The sequence below is a fragment of the Platichthys flesus genome, chromosome 23 (assembly GCF_949316205.1).
Source record: "Platichthys flesus chromosome 23, fPlaFle2.1, whole genome shotgun sequence".
Lineage (NCBI taxonomy): Eukaryota > Metazoa > Chordata > Actinopteri > Pleuronectiformes > Pleuronectidae > Platichthys > Platichthys flesus.
Genome location: NC_084967.1, coordinates 876,954 through 903,609, shown reverse-complemented (window position 1 = coordinate 903,609; position 26,656 = coordinate 876,954). Strand labels below are relative to the sequence as shown.

General features: G+C 42.3%; 1 protein-coding gene across 1 annotated transcript in view; it reads left to right on the top strand.

Moving 5' to 3' along the window:
* The window catches only part of scube1 (signal peptide, CUB domain, EGF-like 1), a 113,689-nt gene that overhangs the window by 35,182 nt on the left and 51,851 nt on the right, over positions 1 to 26,656 (top strand). Inside the window, exon 4 of the mRNA XM_062383296.1 lies at positions 3,847 to 3,981. Within this exon, the coding sequence (XP_062239280.1) occupies positions 3,847 to 3,981 (135 nt within the window). The remainder of the gene's footprint in view (positions 1 to 3,846; positions 3,982 to 26,656) is intronic.

The window sequence follows — 26,656 nt, the reverse complement described above, 5'->3', positions numbered from 1 at the left end:
CAGGGTAGGGAGAATCCTCTTGGATTTTTGGACAGATCAATCCAGGTTTGTCTTTTTGTTGTCTCTCCGTGGAGTCGAACCAGAGACGAACCAGAGACCTTCTCTGCCCATAGTCCAAGTTTCTGCCACTAGACCACCGCCTCTTCAGGAATGTTGACCCTGTTTGGCCCTTGAAGTAGTCCCAGTATTAAATTTTGGCCCTTTCTGTGATTGAGTTTGACACCACTGACCACACCCATTCACTGGGTGACCTTCTGACCTTTTCCATTTGAAATAAACAGTCAATTAAAGTAATAGTCCAACAAGCAAAGGCTTATTTAAGTTATTCTAGAAATGTTATCATTAACCTGGTTCTTTTAATTGAAGCTTTAACATGTACTCATCATTTCAGAGTTATAGATGGGTGTCATTATAATAGTAAATAGTTACTACTTTATGTACTGCTGAAGCAATGCATCTTTTTTGGTGTGATCATATTATGCAAGTACACTTTTATACTTCATCAGAAATTCTAATGAATGTTGTGGAGTAAAGAGTTAATTATTGCTATATGAAATGCAGTGGAGTACAATTACAAGTATCAGAAAAGTGGAAATAACTGAAAACTTGAAGAGTGTTGCTCTGATGCATTATTTTTAACCGCAGCTTATAAAAATCTTTTAGTAGCTGCTCTCACAAACACTGCGGCCGGGGGGCTACTTACTTACAGTATGCCAATATTGTGTCATGCTACAACAACAACAGCTGAGTAACGGTAAAGACTTATTGTAACAGCTTGCACAGCGGCATTCTGGTAGTGCAGAATATCCACATACCAGGTAGCAACTAGGCCTCAGAGAAGCTTTAATGCTAATTTCCTGTTTGTTTCAGTTAAAACTATTTTGGAATTTCAGTAATAAAATTAAAATTGATCCAATTTATTTAGAAATAAATAAGAAAGACAGATAGGATACTGGCAGTCAGTGGAGGGTACGTTCCTGAAAAGTTGGGTGTGTTTCAGGTATGATGCATGTTTAGTAGGACCAGTCTATCTTTAGCCCCCTTTTGGAGATATAGCACTCTTCAGATTGGGTTATGCGCTCCTAAGTATTGAATCACAGATAGCGTACCATCACCAGCCCCTCTCAAGCTTTGTGTTTACTGTAATCACAAACTGTTGAGATAAATAGTACCCTATGATACATAGTAATCATATAAACAGAACAGCCTGTAGTAAAACTGCTGTTTAAGCTAATCTCCGACCTTCATCTTCTCACCGCCCATCAACCCAGGATCTCAGTGTTTGTTACAATGTCTCGCTTTCAAAGGTCTCGTTCAGCAGGAGATTTACTGGCCGAGGACTCACTGCTCTCACACACACTCCCTCTCTTATCCCATCAACACATGTATCAATCAAATTTTATTTTTATGTATGCATGAAATGAGTACTGGCAGCGTATGTACCTACTACCTCCACAGACAGAGAAGACCTCAGCTCTCATATGAACTACTGTCATAACATCATACATCACGCTTCAATCAGCTGTGATGAGTTCAAAGATGCGGAAAATGAAAATCAGATGTCTTCCTGTAGAAATGTAGAAAATGCGGTAATCCCTTCGGACTCATTGATCATAGCTGGGAATACGGTACAATGTCAAGCCCTGCCACACATCTATCTTCAGGACACATCTGTTGTTGTCCCCCTCTGGGTTTAGGTCCCTTAGTTTGACAGCAACAGTGGGTACAGATTCTAAAGTTGATTACAGTTGAATATTTGTATGTCAGCTGCGGTGCAACAGTTCAATTTGAAAACAAACTGTTTTGCTGTCAAAGTGCACACTCAATTTAGTTCTAATTTTTCCTTTCCATGCTCTGGGAAAAACAGTTAAGATGTTGTGGCATTGAATAGACGCAGAGCACAATATTCAGGGACCTCAGAACCTGACAAATTAGACTTTGATAAAAAAAAAGCTTAGGGCACAAATTGATTTTAGATTGCCTAATTGTAGTCTGATTAAAGAACGGTCCTCATCGGTTCCCTTCTTCCTTTTGATTTTGACTTTATTTATTTGGTTTTGCCGTGGACACAGCTGGGCTCAATGTGTCGGTCACTTGGTACTCTCTGGGAATATCTGGTGCAATTGCATGAGTTTATTTTCCTTCCGATACGTCCGTTTCACTTCCATGTGAGATCCGTGAGGTGGCTGCACAGCAAGCGGTGAGAAACCCCAGCGTGTCAACAAGAGGTCCAACATGTTACAGATATGAGGCGGGAGACATCAATGAAAGACAATTTGTTTTATAAGATAAGGTGCATGATTACAAAAGCCTATTTAAGACATGTCCTGTGGGGGAACTCTGGAGAATTTGGTCCCCACAGTTTCCCTTTCACGCGTGTACATGCAGCGGGAGGTTCTCCGCATAAGCGTGTTCACAACTGCGAGGAAAAATGCAAAGTAGGCAGGATGTAAAGTATTTCTTCTGCTGCAGAGATCCCATGTTTTTGTGTACAGCACATTGACAGCGGCGTCGGCTTTTATCACTACAAACTATTGTTATCTACCCCTCCACTAACTTGAGGTGAATCCTGTGAAGAATGTCCTGCTGTGTGCCCACACCAACTCATCCAGACTTTCTGCAGACTTTCTACTACTGGGACAGGCTGAGTAAGTCTGCAGAAAGTTTGCAGAGGCTTCCACTCAGACATCTGCATTCACACATCCAGCCCCTGAGGGGAAACTACTGAGGATGTCTCGAGTTCAGTCTGAACGCAGCTAAAGAAAGAAAGGGACAAAGCAATGTGTACAATTTAAGCATTTCATCAACACCCTGGATTCCTGGTTAATATCCCCACCAACATTATGAATTTAAACCACAAAATTATGAGCCAGATTTGACCACCATCAGGACATTTTATTGGATGTACATGAGAGGGGCAAAAATTAAACATCAATCTCAAACTTTTGAATAAATTCTTTAAATTCAAAGTTAGTTTTGCCAGTGTTTACAAAAAAGAGAAACATTCTGTGTAAACATCAGTCATCTACCATCATAAGACAAAGTAGAGTCTGTTGCTAGTATTTCATAAGAAAACAGTCATATTTACATCTTGATTAATATCTAATGGTTGCAGTGTACCCAAGGTGTGAGAATTGTAAAAATACTTTGGCTTCATTAAATGGTTTGTGATTATAAAGTGCTTTGCTAGTCTTGATAATCACTCAAAGTGCTTTACATGACAGTTTTACATTCACCAACTCATCACTAATTCATACAGAGCATCTATGGGCAACACTTTTTTTCTATGAGGGGCCATTGGGCGTTCAGTATCTTGCCCAAGGACACTTCGGCATGCAGTTTGGAAGACTTGGATGGAACTGCCGACATTCTGGTTGGCCAGACAACTGCTCTTAAGCCACAGCCGCCCCAATTGTTTGTTTATACTTTCATTAATTCATTCAAACCTATTTATACGGTGAATGCTGTTGAGAGCAACATGTCTGTTTCAAGAATATCCAGATTATAATACAATAATTATCAGCAAATGTAAAAACAAATTTTTAACAGATAAGCAAGAAATAAAATATAGTCATGAAGTGTCAACAGTGAGGACCAACTGCAGTGGGAAGAAAGAGCAATAGATAGCGTTGAAGATAAAAATAATGCAGTCACAGCCACTGTTGTGACTGCATTATGATTTGTAATGCCTCCTCTCCTTGTGGGAATTTCCTCAAATTTTGTACAAATATTCATTTGGACTCAGGTATGATCTGATAACGTTTGGATGGTTGAAGGTCAAGAGGTCAAGGTCCAATGGCCGTGCATAATTTTCCATTCTTTTTCCTTCTCCTTGCATCCAATCAGATGTGGACGAGTGTCGGGACAACAATGGTGGATGTCAACAAGTCTGTGTCAACACCATGGGGAGCTATGAGTGTCAGTGCACACATGGCTTCTTCCTCAGTGACAACCAGCATACCTGCATCCACCGCTCTGATGGTAAGACTGAGAATGAGAGAGAATGCTGTCAGAAAGTGGGAGATATTCGTTTTTTTTTTTTAAATCTACACTGTATCTCTGAGACGAATAAAGAGAACATGTTGAATTTTATTTCAGGCCTGATGCATATTGTTGGTCGAATGGATCAGTTTGTTAGAATGACGTTATAATGTGAGCTTAGGGTGATTTGGTGGTATAAAGGGATTTTGTGTCGTTTGGCAGCTGTTTAGCAATTATTTGTAGTAAAGTTGTGTTTCTTTGTCGTCATGGTTTCTTTTATTAAATAGTTTGCATTTCTTTATATAATCTTTCTTGTCATATGAGGGGTTTTTGTAGTTCTTTTGTAGATCCATTGTGCCTTTTCTGGTCAGTTTGTTTCTTTGTATTGAATTTGTTTGTATAAGTTTACGTCTTTAGAGATCTTTTTGTGTCTCTTTGCATTTTTTTGTAGTCATGAGGTTGGTTTGAGTCTTCTTGGTTATTTAGTATCTTTTAGTAGTCATTCGATGTGTCTCTTTGCATGTCTTTATTTTCCTTTAGGATCTGCAGCTTTGTATGAAAAACTGTGTTTATTGTGATCCGATCTAAGCGGACTGCTCCTAGTACATGTGTGAACACACTCAGATTGGATATAGACCTGATCACGCCAGACTACATTCATAGCACTGTGAACACAAATGCATCCTGGGCCATATGAAGGACGCCTACTCAGCTGACGTCCTCTGACATGCTACAGTTTAACTCTAATCAAACCTTTTTTTTTCTCTTATATGTGCCCATTTGCTGATTTGTTTGCGGCTATTGCCAAAATACCATCACTGACCACGACATAATGACACTTTTCTTAAAATGGTAACATCTTTCTTCATTGCAGACACACACAAACTGTAACATCGGACACATCTGTTACTCAGACTGGGTCAAACCAACCTAATTGAGTCTTGACAAACACAAATTACATACATAAGTGAGATCCGATCGCTCCTGCACTCAACTCCGGATAATCTCCTGAAATTATTCAGAGGGGCTTTATGTGAGAACGGAAAAATCAGGGTCACTTCCTCCAGAGATTTTTCCTGTCCGCGCTCAACTAAAAACTCTCGATATGTCAAAATGAGGCAATGTGAGGAAACAACAAGAGATATCTGAAGGATTCACATCCAGTGAGTGTGTGGATATTTCTTTGCTGTCAGATCAAAAGTTATTTTTTCCTGTGTGTGAAGCTGTGGGATTGAAGGGTGCTGAGATCGTGTCTAACTTGGTCAATGGCCTAACTGAGCGCAATGTTTGAGCTCAGTGACAATGTTTGGCAATGTTTGGCATCCTTTGCTTACTGGTTGGATTTGTAATTTTTTTTTACCCTACCATCCTGGCGCTAAAGAAGCTGTACAGAGGTGAGGAAGCATTGCTTTCTTCTACCCGACACACTCACACACATATTCTCTAAGCACAATGGTCGCATGCATACAGCTGTGAATGGAGACAGTATGGCAGTCAAGTTCAAAGACAGATGAGAGGCAATCATCTATCATCTTTGAAAGGGAACAAAAAGGAGACACTTGAGGAATGTGGTGTTTAGTGAAGACTGAGCGTGAGGAGAGAGAGAGAGATCAAACAGAGGAAGAGGCCGCACCAGTGTGACCTCTCCTTTATCTTCTTCCTCTGTATCTTGGGTGCTTCCAGGCGTGTTATGAGCCTGTGTCAGGATGTTAGAGGATTCTCTGTGGCGATAGGAGAAAGAGGTGAAAGAGATGCAGAAATAGAAGTGTGTTTGCTCACTGGAAAACCCCATAAGCGAGCTTTTGAATATATCTCCCTTTCCCCCTCTCTTGTCTCCCCTCCTTCGAAACTATTTCTGAAAGTTTTGCCATCGCTCACTTCGACGGAAACAAATTTAGTGACAGCCACAGATCATTTACCTTATATAGAGGATTAGCAAGGTTTCACCGCCAAACTAGACCAGGAATTAGTAGTACATGGAAGTCAAACAGGAAAGTTAATGGAGAAATTTTGATATTTTTACTAAAAAAGCTAAAACATAAATTGTGTTTCAGTGTTTTTTATATGAATTCAATTTATTTATTTTAATAAATAAATAAATACATATTTCATTTTGGATCTATGTTCTCAAAATATGTCAAACCCCTCCACACCATGTTATTAACATATTAAGTATTAAAGTGTTAGACCAGTTCCGGTCAGAGATGTTCACAGTAAACAAGTGAGGGTGGTATATTCCTGTTGCCCTGCTCTGGCAGGCTGTCCCCAGCCTTTAACCACGTCCAGACATTCCTGCACCAGTCCATAGTTCCTCAATCAGAGACTTGTGCCCTCTCTCTCCTGGACAGGAATAGCAGCAGCATCTAGGTGTTCCACAGGAATCTCTTTGTACATAACTTTTTTCCATGCTACCTAATATTGCTTTCTTGGCTCCTGTTTTCAGCTCTTCTCATCTTTTATTGCATCCTTTTGGCTTCTAAAGGTCCCATTTCAAACCAGATTAGGACCAGGCACATTGCTGTTTAAAGAAAGTGGATCAAACTGATAACATACATTCACAGACATCAGCTCAGCTCAAACACTATGTCCTGTGTTCATGCTGCTTGACGGTCAAATGCATTGAGGACCACTCATTTCTATAATTTTATCAATTCTGTCTTGATTTTATTTTTCAAGTAAAATTATGTGAGTGTGTGTGTGTGAGTGGGAGAGACAGTTTTTGTTTGATTGTTGCTTTGCATATGGTAAGTGTCAGCTCGCGGCTCATTTCCTTCTCCCTGACTCTCAACAAGGGGATAATAAAGCCTAGCAACAATTGTTTGTTCCATTATCGTGTGTTTCCACTCAGTTGTGCTTCACAACCCTGTCTGAAGCGCATCCAGGCAAGAACCAAAGACGTGGGCCCATGTGGTCCTAAACATGTGTTGGGGAACAGCTCTCCGAGCAAATGTTCCTGATCTGTCATGATGTGGGAAAGCTATGAACCCATGAGTCAGGCATGGCTCACAGGCCAAGTGGTGACATTCATGTAGAATGGTGAAGCATATTTCCTTTTCGGGGAAAATCAGAGATCTCTAAAAGGAAGAATGTGGCTGGTCAGGATAAGGTTGTCTGTGATTTGCATCAGCAGTGAAAAAGGTTGATTGCAGTCTAGTGTTAGATATCGTACCAATGCCTCAGAGTTGACCAGGTCTGTCTTTCAGTCTGATTTATTAAATTGTACCTGGACAATGTAACCACCACCAAAACAGAGTGAAAACAATATGCTCGTAAATTCTTCTCTGAGCTCAACACCAAAATTCCTGGAAAAGTTGGGGTTGGCAGTGAGCTGGGAATTTTAAACACCACCCATACCGGCGCCATGCCTGACAAACCAAGAGAATGTTTGGTCACAGGAGCTTCTGAGTGAGTCCTGGAACTCGATGACTAGATGCTACTTAATGGTCAACTGTGGACAAGAAAAATCTACCATTTGGATTGGAATACAAAGCAAACCACAGTTGATATTCGGGTTTCAAGTTTTTTCTCACTGTATGAAAAATGAGTTTGCTGTTCAGCCATATGTGAATATAGCACAGTGCTGGTAGGCTGGCCAAGTTAGCAGAGATGAAATTGGGCTGTCAGCAGCCCCTTGAAGGATTTATTTAATGCTAACAATTCCAATTATCAGGAGGCAATGGACTGATGCATGATGACACTTAAAAGACTCTTTGGGTAGTAGCGGTGTGGCCTAGTGGTTAGAGTGGTGGTTCTCCAACAAGAAGGTTGCCGGTTCAAACCCCACTCTCTCCCATCTGCATGCCGAAGTGTCCTTGGCAAGATACTGAACCCTTAAAAATGGCCCCTCATGAATGTTGAGTGTACTAATTGTAAGTCGCTTTGGACAAAAGCGTCAGCTAAATTACATGACATGACATGACTGTCAGGCCTGGACTAGAATGAGGACTCAGATGCAGAGGATTTCACTTTCAGCACACTTTATTGTGTTCAGACAACTTGATGAGTGACAACTTACTGGGCTATGAAACACTTACTAAATATTTCTAGAACCTGGCAAAAAATAAACCGGGGATGAAAACTCCCTAAAAGATTCAAAATAAGCACTAGGAAAAGAACAAGGTCTATAAACATAAATCGCTCCCGAAGGATCATAAACAAAAGGCTTGAGTAATAAAACAAAAGCACTCCCGAGAGAGGAAAAACCAAGCTATGAAAAAAAGGACAAAAGAAAAGGCTCACCTAAAAAGGAGGCTCATCAAACTAACTAGAACTCACTAAACATAAATCGCTCCAAAAGGGAGGAAGAAGAACAGATTACCAAAGAACACAAAACAAAGCTAAACTAGAAAAACTTTAACAAACAAAAAATCACTCTCAAAGAAGATACAGAAAACAACTTACGTGGTGTAGCAAAGATCAAGGCAAAACACGACTATGGGTGTGGACAAGGGCTTAGGTGCACGAACAAGAACGAAACACCTCTGCACAAGACAAAGGGGAGACGCAGACTATAAGCACATGAGGGTGAAGGGAACAGGTGGAAACAATCCGGAATCAGTGACACATGAGGAAGGGCAAGTGACCTGAAACGAGAGGAGAATTAGGATTTCAAAATAAAACAGGAAGTTACGAGACAAAAACCCAAGGCAAGACAGACCTCACCACAGTGTAACAATGACACAGAATAGCAGGATCAAGTTCTTGTTATATTTTGTTTTAGAAACTGGAACTCATGAAAGATTACATTTATAGGTAATTTCAAATAAATGAATAGATAAAAAAAACACAATATATTGAGTTGTGTAATCAATTTTTTTTTAGTTAGTAGTACAAGACGCAGTCCTTACACACTTTTATAATTTATTGTATGCTGATCAAGTCTTTGTTTCCTACTGCAAAATACTCTTTTATGCAGAAATATAAAGCAATCATTTCATCTTTTTTTTACCGATAATACTGATAAACATCTAGTTATTAAGTCTGTATATACTGATTATACAGATAGATGACTAGTTGTTCGTCTCTCTGTGGTTTATACAGATAAATTAACCTAAATATTATGCATTCATGTTCCAATTATACATATAAATAAACCAGCTATAACATATTTGCATACTAGTAATACAGAAATAAACTAGTTATAATACCTTTATGAATGGTCTGTAAAGATAATTAAACTAAATACTATACATTCATGAACCAATTATACAGATAAAGGAACCAGTTATTACATAAAATCTTGTTGACTTTATGGATCAGTAAATCTTTTACTCTGAGTGCAATTCTAATTGGATTGGATTCAACAAATTCTAAAATTCACCTTAAATTCGCTCAAGCTGCACTATATTGCACAGACTCATAGAAATCAGTTTCCTAAGTTTGCCTCCGTTTTATCCTTCAAGATCCACAAATTATTCCCTGGGAAAACTGTGCAAATATTGAAAAAGGCCCTATCTTGCAAAGAACACAGTGAGAAAAGAAAAACCCTGGAGCCGCATCTTCTGACTCATGCACATCCCTTCACCAAGATTCTTGGGAAACTGATTTTTGTGTAAACTGCATACAAGCAAACAAAAAACAAACATCATTGAGAAAATAACCCCCCTCCCCCCTGCTTAATTTGGACTTTGCCCGGCAAAGAGAATGACTTCATTGTCGCAGGATTGTGACGTACTGTATGACACAGTAGGGTTGGACGGTGGAAAATCCCCCAGTAAATCTTAAATGTTCCACAGTTTGTGCCGTGATGTATTTACATTTACAAGACGGGTCGTGCTGGTCAAGCTTTCCTAGCTCCTCTCGCTTGTCTGCTGCAAGCGCAATGTATGATGGCAGATCGTGCTCCGTTGGACACTATTTGTCATAATGCATTATGGGAAACAATGAGTGTACTATATACTATAGGGTACTAAGAACCTCATTAAACATTCGGACACCACTACTAAACTCACTATAAAGTGAATATGGTGATCAGTGAGGGATTTGGGACACAGTCCATAATGTACCATGTGTTGAGACAGAGGAAGTCAAAGAGAGCAAGGGATGGGGGAGGAGTCCATATCAGGGGGAGAAAAAGAGGAAAAATAAACACAGAGAGACAAACATAGTGGAGTAGACCAATGGAAGTTGTGTGTGTTTATTTGAAGTTGTGCAAGGAGAGGAAGCAGCCGAGCTGAGCCTGCTGCTGCACTCTCACACACACACACACACACTGACACTTGTATGTAGGCCCATGTGCACGTCCTCTTCTTGACAGAGGATTAAACAAACCAAAGCAGGAAATTGGAGGTACAAGGAGCTTTTAAATGATAGCCCAGCGGTAATGTGGGAAATTTAAGTACAGGGAGCTCTGTCAACTGGGCTGTTATCATCATTGTTTACAAAAATCATCAAAAGCTGCACTTCACCTATCATATGCCTACACACTGACAGCTCAGGATTTCTGTCAAATGCTGTATAATTCCATCTGAGTGGTGATCTGGAGAGGTGGTGGTCTAGTGGCAGAAACTTGGACTATGGGCAGGGAAGGTCTCTGGTTCAACTCCACGGAGAGACAACAAAAGACGAACCTGGATTGATCTGTCCAAAAATCCAAGATTCTCCCTACTCTGTCTAGTGCCCCTGAGCAAAGCACCTTACTCCCCAAACATCTGCTCCCCGAGTGCCATACATGGTCGCTCACTGCTCTGTGTGTCCTGCACCAGATGGGTCAAAAGCAGAGGTTAAATTTCCCTACCTGCATGAGTGTGCCTTTGCATGTCTGTGCATGTGTTTGGGACAAATAAATGCATCTTAATCTTAATCAATATTTTACTTTATTGATCTTCATAGTCTGTCGGTCGGAGTTATATGAGAAGAGGGTGACTTAAAGTGGAAGACGACAAAAAGATGCATTAGAAAATACTCTTACAACTTATATCATAATTTGTATTCCTATTTTATAGAGGTTAATTTGTACTCTTCTGAACAAAAGGAAACCGATGGAACAACAGGATGATGGTATTTGCGTTCTCAGATAAAATATAATCAATGGTTGCACACAATGATTCCCTCTACTACAGTGAATTAGTAGAATTTGTTTCATTGGAACGTGTCCTCTTTGATCCACACATGCCTTATATTTTTAATTGACAGTTTATTTACATTTTTTAGCAGAGGCTTTTATTTATTGGATGAATCTGCTTCCATTCGATTTAAGTGCAATGTTGTTTTGTCAATGGGTCGAATTTTCCGCTTCTCCCAAGCGTTAATTCAGGAGTTGTTCAAGTTTAATGAATCTTCTGCATTATATTTCAGGTATTATTATGAACAATTTGGTATACACAAAATACTACTCAAAGGAAATGCACCTCTTGACACATGTACACTGAACACTTCAAAAGTTATTTTGTATATACTAAACTAAAATCCTCTTTCTTTTTATAATGGGGATTTATACAAGCCTTGTCAACTTGGAAAAAAAAAAAACTCAATAGATGAGCTGGTCTTCATCAAGGGGCTATTTGTCACCCACAAAGCTATCCTAAGTTCTCTCCCCAACCTCAACAAAACTCCAATATGTCTGCAGTTGAAGCCACTTTCCCTGCTGCTACACCTGCCGCTTCTACCATGTCTGACAAAGCTGACCTTAAAAGCATTAAGCCAGACCTGAGGACCATGCGAGAAGATCACTTTACTGGAGTGAAATCTCAGAGTAAGCAGTTGAGGCCACAGTGAAAGAAATCAATACTGATATGGCAAAAGCAGCCATCCAAGCTACTTCCATTGCTCTGAACCACTCTCAGTCTGCGCTAACTACAGCATAACAGTGATTTCAATTACCACATTGAGAACCCTTTGGACTTCAAGGCAATGTACTCATGTACGCTTTTGATTTCATTAAACATACTGCTGGCCCAACTCACAATTGTGGCCACATGGGATCTAGTAATCATGGACAGAACCTCTACATTGCCAGCTTTTGTTTGGCAAGACCTTGGGCCAGTCTTCCTTCATTTTATAAATACTTTGTTTAAATATTATTCCAGTGTGTGATTTTAACTTTGAAAACAAGCTCTTGGGATTGAGCAATATGGCACTTCCCCTCTCTCTTTGGGAGTTATTTACCTGTGAGTGGATGGTGGAATTCATGTTTTTTCTCTTTTCTGCTCATTTTCCCCTCAAGAGTTATTTCCACTGGCTAAAGTTTGTCTTTGGCAAGTGGAAATGTTTAATACGAGGGTGTGGGGCTGACCTGGTGTATAGCTGTTGCTCAGTTGCAAATGCATGAAACATGCGGAATAGACTAAGAAGACCGAGCTCTAAACACACAGACACTTACAATGGCCGAAGAAAGATTTCAGTCCCCATCACTCACATGTGTAAGCTAAGTGTTTTAGAATTTGTTTTATATTGGCAAAATTGTCTTTCTTCCCATCAATGTCCACTAAATTATTGTGAAGTATCTAGGGTCTACCTATGGCAAACTGAATTCATTTGATGTAGTTTAGAAAGACACACACCTATGTCTAAAGTCCTACAATTTACATTTCACGTGAGGACATAGAGGAAGCCTCTGTAGATCTCTGTGACCTTGTTGAGACCGATTATAACATCCTTCCTGAGAGAGACCGACACTACACCTGGTATTAACATGTGTTTTTTCCTTAGGAATCAAACTTATTTTTTCTCTTCTCCTTGATTTGTTTGCAACCACTGCTCTAATATCAACACTGCTCACCACATAAAGGTACTTTCATTAAATTGGTAAAATCTTTCTTCACACCTGCATGAGATTCATTCAGACTCTCCTGACTCGTCTCTCTACTTCCCTTTGGCTTGCGCGTGCCGACACACACACACACACACACACACACACACACACAGTGACAATTGACACATCTGTAAATTCAGTCTGGCTCTAAACAACATTGTTTGGTCTTAACTTTAAGAATTGATGTGTGATTTTGCATGTACAGCGGGGAAGTGAGATCCACACGACCAAGAACAAGCACTTACAGATGGGAGAACCTGCAGAAAAGATCACCTCTGAGCTCTGAGGCAATACTCTTCAATCATTAATCACACGTATAATTAAAAGACTGTTTCGTTAATACCATCCCCAAATTAAAGCATGGTGGTGACAGCATCATATTATGGGGGGGGTTGCTTTTCAGTATCAGGGGCAGGGAGACTGATCATATTTGTGGGAAGAATAAATGCAGCAAAGGTACTTGAAGAAAGAATTCTGCTCAAGAGCCCATGAGGGTTCTTGAATCGTAACTGAGCTCAAAATTAAACTCCACACAACATCAGTAACTTGAAGATGTCAGTTCCCAGATGCTTCCCATCCAATCTAATGGAGTGTGAGAGGATTTGCTGGGAAGCACCAGAGAAATGTTTAAATCCAGGTGTGCTTGTTGAGATTTAAAAGGCAAGACTGGAGGTGCTGTAGTAAAACACTGAATTAATAATCTGAATGTACTTGGAATTAACGAAAAAGAGTTTCTCATTGATGGATAAAATGGTTAATTTTAATTTTAAACACTAAACTGTCTGTCCCATTTTTCCCAGCTTTGTACAAGAAGCAAAGATTTGCCTCAGCCATAATTCTCTCTTGCTCCACACACACGCACGCGGACACACACACACATTTTGTACTATTTTATTAAACAAGGACTGTGTGAATCTAAGTTCTCTTTTACATTAGCAGCTGGACTCTGTTAACACAGAGTGAACTCTGGTTTGCTTGCTCTCTGACCTCCATGTTAATGTTGCTACTTAGCTCCCTCAACTGTTGAGTAGCCCTAGATGCTTGTGTATTTAACAATATCTGTTTTGATTCTTTAAAACAACACTAGTTCAGAGTTTTCATAAGGGCATTATCCATCGTACATAAATGCAGACCATCAGTTTTCCTACGTTGAGACAGCCAGGCAGGTTTCAGCACTGATTAAAATAAACCGTTTTTTACATATTGGAAGGTGAATAAATTGAGCAAAAAACTTGTCAATACTGGTAGAGTATCTGATTAGACATATTGTATTTATCACGCCTATCACAATTGCCCTCTTCTGCTCCTTGTCAACCAGCACTATTTCTGGTTTGTAGGACAGCAGCTGTTTGGCAAGCTGGCAATAGTGCTAACCACTGCACCACCATGCCGCCTAGTGGACCAATTTTCCTCTCGCTATTGATTACTTTAAAATGTAAAAAAAAAAAATGTTTTGACATCTAACACAATGGACTGCATGTAGTGGAAAAGAAAGTACAGTTATTGCTGAGTGTGAGTATGTTGTGTGTTCGCAGCATCGTAAGTTCAGTCGCCTGATGGCTTTTGGGTAAAAGCTGTTTCTCAACCCTGCTGGTTTTAGGTTCAGATTCTCTTGAACTGCTGGCCAGATGTGTGCAAAGTAAGTGTGATGCTGAATGAGGATCGGCGGTGCCTTCCTCCTGCACTTCTGGCTGATCTGACCACCCTCTGCAGAGATCTGCGTTTTAAGGCAATTCAGCCGCCATATAGGCTGTGATGTGGCCAGCCAGGATACTCTCCATGGTACACCTGTATAAGTTGGTGAATATCCTTGAGTCCACTCAGAACTTCCTCAGCCACAGGAGGAAAAAGAGCTGTTTTCACCTTATTCTCACTGATTCTAGCTGAAGAAGATCACTATCTAGTGTCAACACCGCATGTGGATATGGCCATGTCCTCCTCCCTGTAGCCTCCTGTAGTCCACATCATCTGCTTGCTTACATTTAGCAGATTATTTAGCTTATACCATAATGTCACTGCTCTCACCTCTCCTGGAACCGTCACCTTATCGTGGTGGAGAGGTATGCGTGTCCCTATGAACCTGAGGGCTGTGTTGTCTGGAGATTTGTGCTCCTGGTAGGGTCTCTCATGGCAGAGTGGTCTCAGGTGAGGGGCCAGACTAAGAATGGTTCAAAAAACCTCAATGAATAACGAAAAAAGAGGAGATGTGACCCGGCCCGGAGGAAGCCCGGGGCCCCCGTCTGGAGCTAGGCCCAGACAGAGGGCTCGATGGCGAGCACATGGTGGCCGGGTTTGCCACGGAGCCCGGTTGGGCATAGCCCGAACAAACTACGTGGCACCCCCCTCTCTTCATCCCATGGGCCCACCACCTGTGGGAAGACCCGTTGGGGTGGGGTGCGCAGCCACATGGGTGGCAGCGAAGGTCAGGGGTCTCGACGGACCAGACCCGGGCGGCAGAAGCTGGCTCTGGGGACGTGGAACGTCACCTCGCTGTGGGGAAAGGAACCGGAGCTTGTGAGGGAGGTGGAGCGCTATCAGTTAGATCTGGTGGGGCTTACCTCCACGCACAGTCTCAGCTCTGGTACCGTACTCCTGGATAAGGGTTGGACTCTATTCTTCTCCGGAGTTGCCGAGGGCGTGAGGCGCCGGGCGGGTGTGGGGATACTCATAAATCCCTGGCTGAGCGCCGCGGTGTTGGAGTTTACCCCGGTAGACGAGAGGGTCGCCTCCCTGCGCCTAAGGGTTGTAGGGGGGAAAACTCTGATTGTTGTTTGTGCGTATGCACCAAACAGCAGCTCAGAGTACTCGGCCTTCTTGGAGACCCTGAATGGAGTCCTGTATGGGGCTCCAGTAGGGGACTCCGTAGTTCTGCTGGGTGACTTCAACGCCCACGTGGGCAATGATGGAGACACCTGGAGAGGCGTGGTGGGGAGGAACGGCCTCCCTGATCTAAACCCGAGCGGTCGTTTGTTATTGGACTTCTGTGCTAGTCATGGATTATCCATAACAAACACCATGTTCGAACATAAGGGTGCTCATAAGTGTACCTGGTACCAGAGTACCCTAGGCCGAAGATCAATGATCGATTTTGTGATTGTGTCATCTGATCTGAGGCCACATGTTTTGGACACTCGGGTAAAGAGAGGGGCGGAACTGTCAACCGCCAACCATCTGGTTGTGAGTTGGATCAGGGAATGGGGGAAATTTCCGGATAGACCTGGTAAGCCCAAACGAGTAGTGCGGGTGAACTGGGAACGTCTGGAGGAGGCCCCCGTCCTAGGTATCTTCAACTCACACCTCCGGCGGAGTTTTTCTGGCATTCCTGTGGAGGTTGGGGGCATTGAGCCAGAGTGGGCGGTGTTCAAAGCCTCCATTGCTGAAGCTGCGGTGGCTAGCTGTGGCCTCAGGGTCTTAGGCTCCTCAAGGGGCGGTAACCCTCGGACACCGTGGTGGACACCGGTGGTCAGGGAAGCCGTCTGATTGAAGAAGGAGGCCTTCCGGGATATGATATCCTGGAGGACTCCGGACTTGGTTGCAGGGTACCGACAGGCCCGAAGGGCTGCAGCTGCTGCCGTGTCGGAGGCTAAGCAGCGGGTGTGGGAGAAGTTCATCCAGAGAGGCCATGGAGAAGGACTTTCGGTCGGCACCAAAGTGTTTCTGGAAGACTATCCGGCACCTCAGGAGGGGGAAACGGGGAACCATCCAAGCTGTGTACAGTAAGGGTGGGACTCTGTTGACCTCAACTGAGGAGGTCGTCGAACGTTGGAAGGAACACTTTGAGGAACTCCTGAATCCGAATAACACGCCCTCTATGTTAGAGGCAGAGCTCGAGGTTGATGGTGTTCTGTCGTCAATTTCCCTGGTGGAGGTCACTGAGGTAGTCAAACATCTCCGCAGTGGCAAAGCCCCAGGGATTGATGAGATCCAGCCAGAAATGCTAAAGGCTCTGGGTGTTGAGGGGCTGTCATGGTTGACACGCCTATTCAACATCGCGTGGGAGTCGGGTACAGTGCCAAAGGAGTGGCAAACCGGGGTGGTGGTTCCCCTGTTCAAAAAGGGGGACCAGAGAGTGTGTACCAATTACTGGGGTATCACACTTCTCAGCCTCCCTGGTAAAGTCTACTCCAAGGTGCTGGAAAGGAGGGTTCGGCCAATCGTCGAACCTCAGATTGAAGAGGAACAATGCGGTTTTCGCCCCGGACGTGGAACTACGGACCAGCTCTTCACTCTCGCAAGGATCCTGGAGGGGGCCTGGGAGTATGCCCATCCGGTCCACTTGTGTTTTGTGGATCTGGAGAAGGCGTATGACCGGGTCCCCCGGGAGAAACTGTGGGAGGTGCTGCGGTAGTATGGGGTAAGTGGGTCTCTCCTCAGGGTCATCCAATCTCTGTACTCCCAAAGCGAGAGCTGTGTTCGGGTCCTCGGCAGCCAGTCAGTTTCGTTCTCAGTGGGTGCTGGTCTCCGCCAGGGCTCGCCTTGTCACCAATCCTGTTTGTGATATACATGGACAGGATATCGAGGCGTAGTCGTGGTGGGGAGGGGTTGCAGTTCGGTGGTCTGAGGATCTCGTCACTGCTTTTTTTGCGGATGATGTGGTCCTCATTGGATCATCGGCTTGTGACCTTCAGCACTCACTGGATCGGCTGGCGGCCGAGTGTGAAGCGGCTGGGATGAGGATCAGCACCGCTAAATCTGAGGCCATGACTCTTAGCAGGAAACCGATGGATTGCTTACTCCAGGTAGGAAATGAGTCCTTAGCCCAAGTGAAGGAGTTCAAGTACCTCGGGGTCTTGTTCGCGAGTGAGGGTACTATGGAGCGTGAGATTGGCCGGAGAATCGGAGCAGCGGGGGCGGTATTGCGTTCGCTTTACCGCACCGTTGTAACGAAAAGAGAGCTGAGCCGCAAGGCAAAGCTCTCGATCTACCGGTCGATCTTCGTTCCTATCCTCACCTATGGTCATGAGGGCTGGGTGATGACCGAAAGGACAAGATCCCGGGTACAAGCGGCCGAGATGAGTTTTCTCAGAAGGGTGGCTGGCGTCTCCCTTAGGGATAGGGTGAGAAGCTCAGTCATCCATGAGGAACTCGGATTAGAGCCGCTGCTCCTTTACTTAGAAAGGAGTCAGCTGAGGTGGTTCCGGCATCTGGTAAGGATGCCCACTGGGCGCCTCCCTTGGGAGATTTTCCAGGCACGTCCAGTGGGGAGGAGACCTCGGGGAAGACCCAGGACTAGGTGGAGAGATTATATCTCAACACTGGCCTGGGAACGCCTCGGGATCCCCCCGTCAGAGCTGGTCAATGTGGCCCGGGAAAGGGAAGTCTGGGGCCCCCTCTTTGAGCTGCTCCCCCCCACCTTTCACCAACTATTGAGGCATTTGTCCTAAAGTGTGGCCTGATTTAAGAATAATGCTTTAATTTAACTTCTTTCCGTCCAAATAGTCCCAGATGATGCACAATGTAGCCTAATACACAACCACATCTGAAGCTAGTTGTTGTGTTCTCTGAAGTAATAAAACTAAGAACATTTTTTTTAAATCAAGATTCCTGGTTCTGTGATATTGAAAGTTAGAGCGAGTTACAATAAGATAAAGCAATATAATGAGCAAAGGGGATCTGACTGTTCGTGTGTGTGTTTGTGTGTGTGTGTGTGAGTGTGTGTGTGTGTGTAAAGAAGAGATGTGAGGGGTTGGTAGAAAGGCACAGTCCTTATGTAAAGGAGTTCAATGCAGGCAGTTGAAGAAAAGCACTCATTGAAATTCATGGCTTAGCACCTATAGCACTGTGGTTTGAACAAACCAGTGAGAGATACGCAGCTAGTGTCTGTCAGGATTTCAATTAAAATGGCATATACAACAGCATGGATGGAAGTGGAGGGAGGGGGAGGACAGTTAAGGAGTTTTTTATTAAATTTTTATAGTTAATGACCAGGTTTTCTTTGTTAATGGGACCTTTAAACATACTTATTAAAGCATTGCTGTTCACAGCTGTGCAAATGCTTGATAGGCTGGGAATATCAGATTGTAATGTCAGCCTCTCTGGAATAAAAAGGAGAGAATCTGAGGCAGAGACTCAGCTTGTTGCTTCCAGTAAGGAAACCAGGTTAATTAAGTAAATACAACACACACATACATTAGATATTCACTGCACATGACCAAGCTGTGATGTAATAGAGTGATGTAACAGTGTTGTCTTTGGAGAGGATGCTGTAACAGCATCTGAATTGTTCATGTTTTAAATCACTTCTGAGGCTTTAACAGGTTTGTGTACAAAAGGATTTTGAAGTCACATGAGCTGTTTTCAAGCTGAACTCTGCACATATCCTGACATTTTCTGGAGGGCACTAATGTAAGAACACACATGTCTGGTCTTTTCCTGCCAGCCTCCTGTTAAAATGTCTAGAAAATGTCTGAGTGAGCCCGTGTGAGAATACATTAGGAAGATTTTGTACCTCTTGCATGTTCTACCGACACACACATACGGCAGGACACCTCGCCGGAGTTGTAAATGTGTCTGACCCAAACTATCTCACACTGCATTGTGACATTTTGGGACATTTTGCTAAGTTCATGCTTAAAACCAGTATAAAATCCCTTGTAATGTAAACACTGGTAATTCACACATTTGTGGGTGTAGAGATTCAGATGATCAGTAGCGGGTAGACCTAGAAACTTGTGTATTGATGTACAGTATATACTTACAGTGCACACACACAGGCACCAAAAGAAATGCGCACGGACAAACACATGCGCACACACATGCATACACTCACACAGGTAGTCTTATTATTGGAGCATTGGCCGTGACAGACAGGTGGCTCATTCAATCACCTAACAAGTGCTTTTTGAAAGTTCCATCCCTTTTCTTAGGTTTCCAACAAAGCTCTCCAACTTAACAAACCATTGCCTTTTGCCGGACATTTCTACACAAGTTTACAAGATCATTTGCAGAATATCTGTTTACTTCTTTAAACATTAAAGGACTCCTACACGTACGTAAATAACTTTTGTTCTATTTGTATTGTTCCTTAAAGGGATTTGGATTTTCAATGTTAAAGTTTACACGGTCATTAGTTCACAGTTGATTAAAACTGTGAAATATCTCCTTGTCCCTGCTGAGGAGATCAGGTTGAGAGACTGGCGTTCAGCATCACCTCATTCCTCATCACCCTCAGAGGAAACTGAGGAGAGTGACTGTGAGCCTCTAAATTATCCTGTAATGTCTCCATCTCTCAGTCTTTCTCTCTCTCTCTTTCTTTCACAATCCTCTCCTCTTTCCTAAGTTGTGCTCCTTCTATCTGTCTCTGTCTTTCACTCTATTCCTCCTTTTTTCGGTCTCCATTATACTCTGCCAGCCAGACTTTTGGGGCTTTGGGGTGAAACACTGCAAGAGCCAGTTTGTAATAACATGGCTGTGATATGCTTGGACCTCATCTGGAGTCAGCGCTCCTGTGAGAGTGAGAGATATGTGTGCAGAGGTGGATAAAGAAAGGCAAGGATAGTGAAAGAGAAAGACAGACATAGGATAATAAAAGAGACAGAGGAGAGACTGTGTGAGAGACCAACTGTGTCCTGGGGGCTCTTATTGGGCCATGAAGTTGTGTCTTAGTGTTTTAACTGGACCTGCTGGGCTCTCGGTGAGGAGCTTCAGCAGTTGTAAACCTGCTGACCTCCCCAGTCTAAATAAAGTCATACACTGAGCTGAAAAGAAGAAACACCAGCCCTCTCTCTTCCTTTTCATTGCTGACTAAAATATGTTGGTCAAAAGTGACAAAGAAGCTATTTTTAACTCAAAACCTAAAATACCATGCTATAACATATAATGATTCTATACAATATATCAATATATATAGTCAAAAACTTCTGTCATGATACCATCTTTTTTTTCCCCCTTATTCATTCCAGTCAGCCACTGATTTCATTTTATCTTCTTAGATTTGATCTTCCTTTTTGACATAAAAATATACTGCACATCACAGCAACAAAGATCACAGCCACTTGTGGCTGATCCACTTGGTTACAGGTCTCTTAGTGGCCGGACAAGTACATATAGGTAAAAGAAAATAACATGATCTGCTCAGTTTCAATTGGCATTGTTTGAAGTGCACTCCCAAAGGAATCAGAAAAACACTGCCACCAACTAGCATTTGGTGGTGTAGCTGCAGCTCCATCAGGGCATTATCATTGTGTGGCATTTCTAATGAAAGCTGACAACATGCAGTGTGGGTGTAGTATCTCTGGATTACAAGAATCCAGCATCAAAAAAATATATAATGAAACACTCTTTGTTATCTCAGCTTTATGCTTCTTTTTCACTGATCATACAGTATGGTCACCACTTGCATAATTTAAAACCACATACTGTGAATTTATTTGAATATCACTTGAAAAACTCATATGGACCCTTACTTGATTCTGTACAAGCTGAGACTTAACTGTACAAGCTGAGACCTCGGTATATGGCTACTGGCTTATAACATCCAGTACAGCAGTTGCATTGCACAATTGCTGTTCACACCTCCAGTTTTGCTAGTCCATATTTAAAAAAAGTACTTATAAAATGGCAGTTAAAATCTCTAAGTGCTTAGAAAACATCTACATATAGTCAGTTGAGCAGAAAGTTAAACTGATTAATATGGCTCCAATTCGACTAATATTTGTATCTCTGCCAAGGAGCTTGGGTTTTTGCTGCTGTCTGATGGTTTGTTTGTCAGTTTTTTTCTTTCCAGCAGGAATATATAAAGAAGTTATATTTTCATTTTCTTTAATGTTCACTGATTTCCTTTGGAATAATGCATGGATCTTGATGGAAAAGAGTTAAGGGAGCTGATATGTATGAGTGGGTGCACCTTGGTAGTGCATGGTTGAATTTAAAGGTATATGCTCTGCTGAGTGTCATTCTAGTTTAACATTTGACCATTCAATCATTTTGCATAGCAAACCTGGCTGTACTACTGTGCCAAAGTAAAGTGGATCAAATGTGTCTGTACTAAAACACCTACAGGGGCACTTAATACCTAATACTGGTGTGTTACTAAAATGGGAAAATGGCTTTTCGGGTAACAAATGTGGCCATCTTTAAGTGTAATGTAATATGTAACTTGTCTGTCATTTTTATATCAACTTTATTTTCATATGACTGTGGATTTGGGATGTGTGTGTGTGTGTGTGTGTGTGAGAGAGAGAGACACTAAGTTAACAGAGCTCCAGGGACCCATGTGGGTTTTTCAGGACTGGCAAGTGAATATGTCAGTTAGTTGCAGGCCTGTCCTCTCAGCCTTGCTGCCTAGTCACATCGGACATGGTGAGAGGCCACGGTTCGTGGCAGCTGCTCTGTTTGCTGTTTTAGGCTCGATTGTGCTTAGTGCCATGCCTGTGTCTCCCTCCGCCTCTGATTATTTGACTTTTCCCAGTTTTAAATTGATAGTAGATACATTGCTTTCTTATGAGTTTAGTTTTCAAACAGGGTCAGTGCATGGTTTGGCAACAGTTGAACATTTTTATTACCCCCTGGCTTCATTGTGCTGCTGGTCTGCTGGATTTTACTGCCAACATTTAACATTAACAACGTTCTTCTTCTTCTTCGTTTAGTTTGTTGATGGGTGGCAACAGCGTCAATGTGCCTTACCGCCATCCACTGTGTATGTTAATGTATTAGATGATGTTGAACAACAATCTTTGATTTCATCATGTAAATCGATTGGCTCCTTTGATTTTGGACTTTTATAGAATGGTCCTGTTAAGAGTGCACTGTTGTGCAATAGTAGGAGTAGATTTGACGTTGGCTAATTATTAATAATCATGAAATATGGTTATTAAAATATTTTTTTTTATTCAAATAATAAAAAATGATAAAGCTATTAATTAAGAATAGTAAAACAATTAATTAGAAATGATACTGTTATCCATTAATAATAGTGAAAATAATTAATGAAAACAATAAAATTATCAATTAAGAATAATACGATCTGTAATCATTGCTTATCGTCGCAGGGCACCACCCTGGTTACAGGGATCAACAATTCAATCTTTAAATATCAGTCTCAAATGATATAAGTTATATCAATTATCTCAATATCTAATATTAATGATTATATAATAAACAATGAAGGGTTTTAAGATCGAGCACAGGCTATAGTAATCCAGCTGTATTCACATACATATGCACAAATAATCACAGAAATACAAATACTTAAATTACAAAAGTATTTATTAAAAAGGGGAAATAAAGTTAATGTTATTCAATGATTCTCATTTAACAAACTCCAATATTTCAAAGATGACAACAGCAGCAGCAGCACTTACCATAATTAGAAACATACATGTGATACTGAGTATCTATGTGTGTGTGTGTTGTCGTGTGTGTGTCTGCCTGTCTGTGTGTGTCTCTATGTGTGTGTGTGAGAAAGAAAAGGGGGAGTGGCTATGGCGTAATGACGAGTTCACGTGGTGACGTCGTCTGGCCGAAATCAAGATGTTACTTTCAAGTAATTCCAAGATGGAGGTTTTATGACCTCTGTGACGACATGAGGTCGAAGACAAGATGGCGGTCAGTCGCCAGTTACACAAAGGACTATTTCTAGACAAAGAGATTTCTTATCTCCTGGTTCTGGCGCCGAATGGCGTCGAGATGTATTAAGGCTCTGTAAGTCTAGATTTATCCATGTAACATGAAACATGTGAAGGGAGGTCGGGACGTGTGTAAAATCAGGTTTAAGAGAAAGTAGAGAAAGAGAGATCAGAGAGAGAAAGACATCAGAAACATCGTCAGAGACAAACTTCCAGCGAAGCAGGCAGTCCAGTTACGTGATATTTATCTTTTAACAGATGTAAATCTCCGCACAATATCACTGACGGTAACACATCTGTTGCAGCGGCTTCGTGCTGGGACCGAAAATGGAGCGAATTCTTCTCATGCTCATAGAACAGAATTAACCTTCGTTCGTCTTCTGTGACGGGATTCTGCTTCGTCCTTCTGCGACAGAATGATGCTTTGTCCTGCAGGGATTAATAGCTGCAATTCACCGTCAGAACACTAGACGGAGTAACGTTTTTTTTTCGAAAACAAAACACACAAAGAAGAGACGTCTTCTTCTTCGTCGAATCTTTATTTTCATCGCCACTCCGGCTCCTCATACCCTATTTCTGGCGGACAAATCGGCCAGTCAGTGACGGGTTATACAAGTGGTCATACTTTCGTATCTCTTCTGCCAAGTGCTCTTCTATTTGTTCCATATTCGTTCTTTTAAATCTTCCGTGATTTCCGCGTATTGTGGGGCATGAAACCGGAAACTAGACTCCGGACGGGATGTAGTCAGCCGACCAATCACGAGCCTTGCGGGCTGCGTGAGGCTCGCGTCGTTTTGTCGTATAGTGAGAAAAATCGACGCATGCAAGACGCCAGAGGGCACGAAAGGGGCGTGTTGCGTGTCTTGCGTACATGCGTGCGTCCATGCAACACAAGTATAATTCGGCCTTCAGAGCTGGGCCCCAGTGGGAGGGGCTCGGCCCTCACTGGGCGTCTACAGACCCAGCAGGGGTCCCCCTGGTCCTGCAGGGGGCTTGAAACCTGCTAGGGGTTACTTGAAACTGCCAGGTAAAATTACTCACAGGTGGATATGAATGTTCCACAAGGCCTTGATCTATACAGGCCTATGTGTAGATTTTCTTTGTGTTAACCTCTGACCTGTGTCTGGTGGCCATCCGCTGGGCTCTGGCCCAACAGCACCTTGACGCTGGTTGCCACCCGCCAATAAACCAAAAGAAAGAAGAAGAAGAAGAAGAAGAAGAAGAAGAAGAAGAAGAAGAAGAAGAAGAAGAAGAAGAAGAAGAAGAATGAATGGGACCCTAATAAGGTACTTGAAGTGCTCTTAGGCCCCATGAAGGGACATTATTCACAATGGGGACCAAGTAAAGGGTTTGTCTTTGCACCAAGTAGATTGAGTGTGATGAGTGCTACAGTAGCACACTAATGCCAATCCGGATACAAATTATTGATACTCACTTGTCTGATGTGTTTTGTTTTTTTTATGGCTGGAGCGAACTACATCTTGGAACTCACATTTTTACAGTATGAAGTAAAGTAAAGTAAAGAGTCTGCAGGGTCACGCTATCAATGAGCCATGTTGTCGTACACATGTAGATGTTGCTTGGATGCTCACCCTTTACATGGTTATCCTACAAGGTGTTGTCATCCCTACCCTCACTGACTACTATCGAACATGGTAGATGATTTTCTCTCTGATTGAGCCCACGATTAGCTGTTAGCATCGATAAGTCAACAGCAGGCTTTAGGTCATATGTCTCAGTTGTCATATATGAACTGAAGTCATACAGAAAGGGAGTTGCCACATGTTTACTTGCTTGCCTTGAACACATCAATTCTCCAGTCTCTGTTTACATCCATACTAGCATGTTTCCTACAAATGTAACTACTTGTGTCATCATAAAACACCACAACAGTTGTGTTGGGATATGGTTTTTGTGAAGCCAAGGTTTGGCCACATGTAGACAAGGTCTGAAGGTCGAATTAAAGTACTGCGACTGCAACCACGTAAGGCCACGCAGTTGCATCGCTGGACGTGTTTGGTTTATGCTTCTCCAATGTGTCGCGCGTGTTGCAACGCCGAAGAAGAAGAGACCTCTTCTTCTTCGTCGACTGTTTATTAACATCGCCGATCCGGCTCCTCATAGCCTATTTCTGGCGGACAAATCCGCCAGTCAGTGACGGGTTATACAAGTGGTCATACTTTCGGATCTCTTCTGCCAAACGCTCTTCTATTTGGTCAATATTCGTTCTTCTAAATCTTCCATGATTTCCGCCAATATTATGGGGCATGAAACCGGAAACTAGACTCCGGACGGGATGTAGTAAGCAGACCAAACACAAGCCTTGCGGGCTACGTGAGGCTTGCATCGCTCTGTCGTATAGTTTGAAACATTGGCGGACACAAGCAAGCCGCAAGAGGGGGCACGCAGGCACGCGAGGGGCGTTGTGCATGTCTTGCTTGCTTGCGTAAAATCCGACTATAAATCGGCCTTGAGGCTGCAAGCAAGACTGTTTAGCTTAGTATCAATATTATTATTCTGTGTGACGTTTATAAGTTTGATATGTGTTGTGAGATTGTGGTTACAAGTTATTGTTAGTTACGCTCTTCACAGGATCTCTGTGAATCTTTCATTCTCTGATTAACATTTACACAGAGACACGCATATCTCTTTACCTAGTTATCTCCTTCCCCATTTCATAAGGAAAGGGGGGGGGGGGCTGTTAACTTTACATAGACCCCCACACTCACATACATAACTTTGTTTAGCTAGTACATTGTTATTAATTTGTGTTTTTATAATTTATTATATTCATAATAAATGTTTGTTTCCACAAATGTCCTTTCATTAATGTTACATAAGTGAATTTTGCCAACCTCTACACTGTCAAGAACTCCATAACCTTAACTGTTCATTATATAATCTTTGATAGTAAATATTGAGATTTCTAATCGAACTAGATCTAAATTAGACTGATCTTAATCAATAAATTGTCTATCCTTTCCCTTCCTTTGTAAAATCACCAGATCACCATCATCAATGCGTCTGCCACTGGTAATATTCTGGCCACAAATAAATCGGTGTATGTGAAACACGGAGGAAGTGTGGAAATACTGCCCTCAGTTTCTCGCTCAGTTCAGGCCCGAAGCGGATGAAGGAAGAGGATGACTGGATTTATGATCCTGACTGTGCCTGTATTTGACAGTTTAGTCCTTTTGTACTTTTCAAAAGCTAATTGACTGAATTTAAAAAAAGCTGCTGCCTTTATCACGGCATGTTTTGCACCACTTTAGAGGGATTACAGGATGAGTAAGAGGAGGCACGATGACCTGCTGTGTCAGTGCTGGAGAGGAGAGATCTCAGTTCAGAGACAGACGTT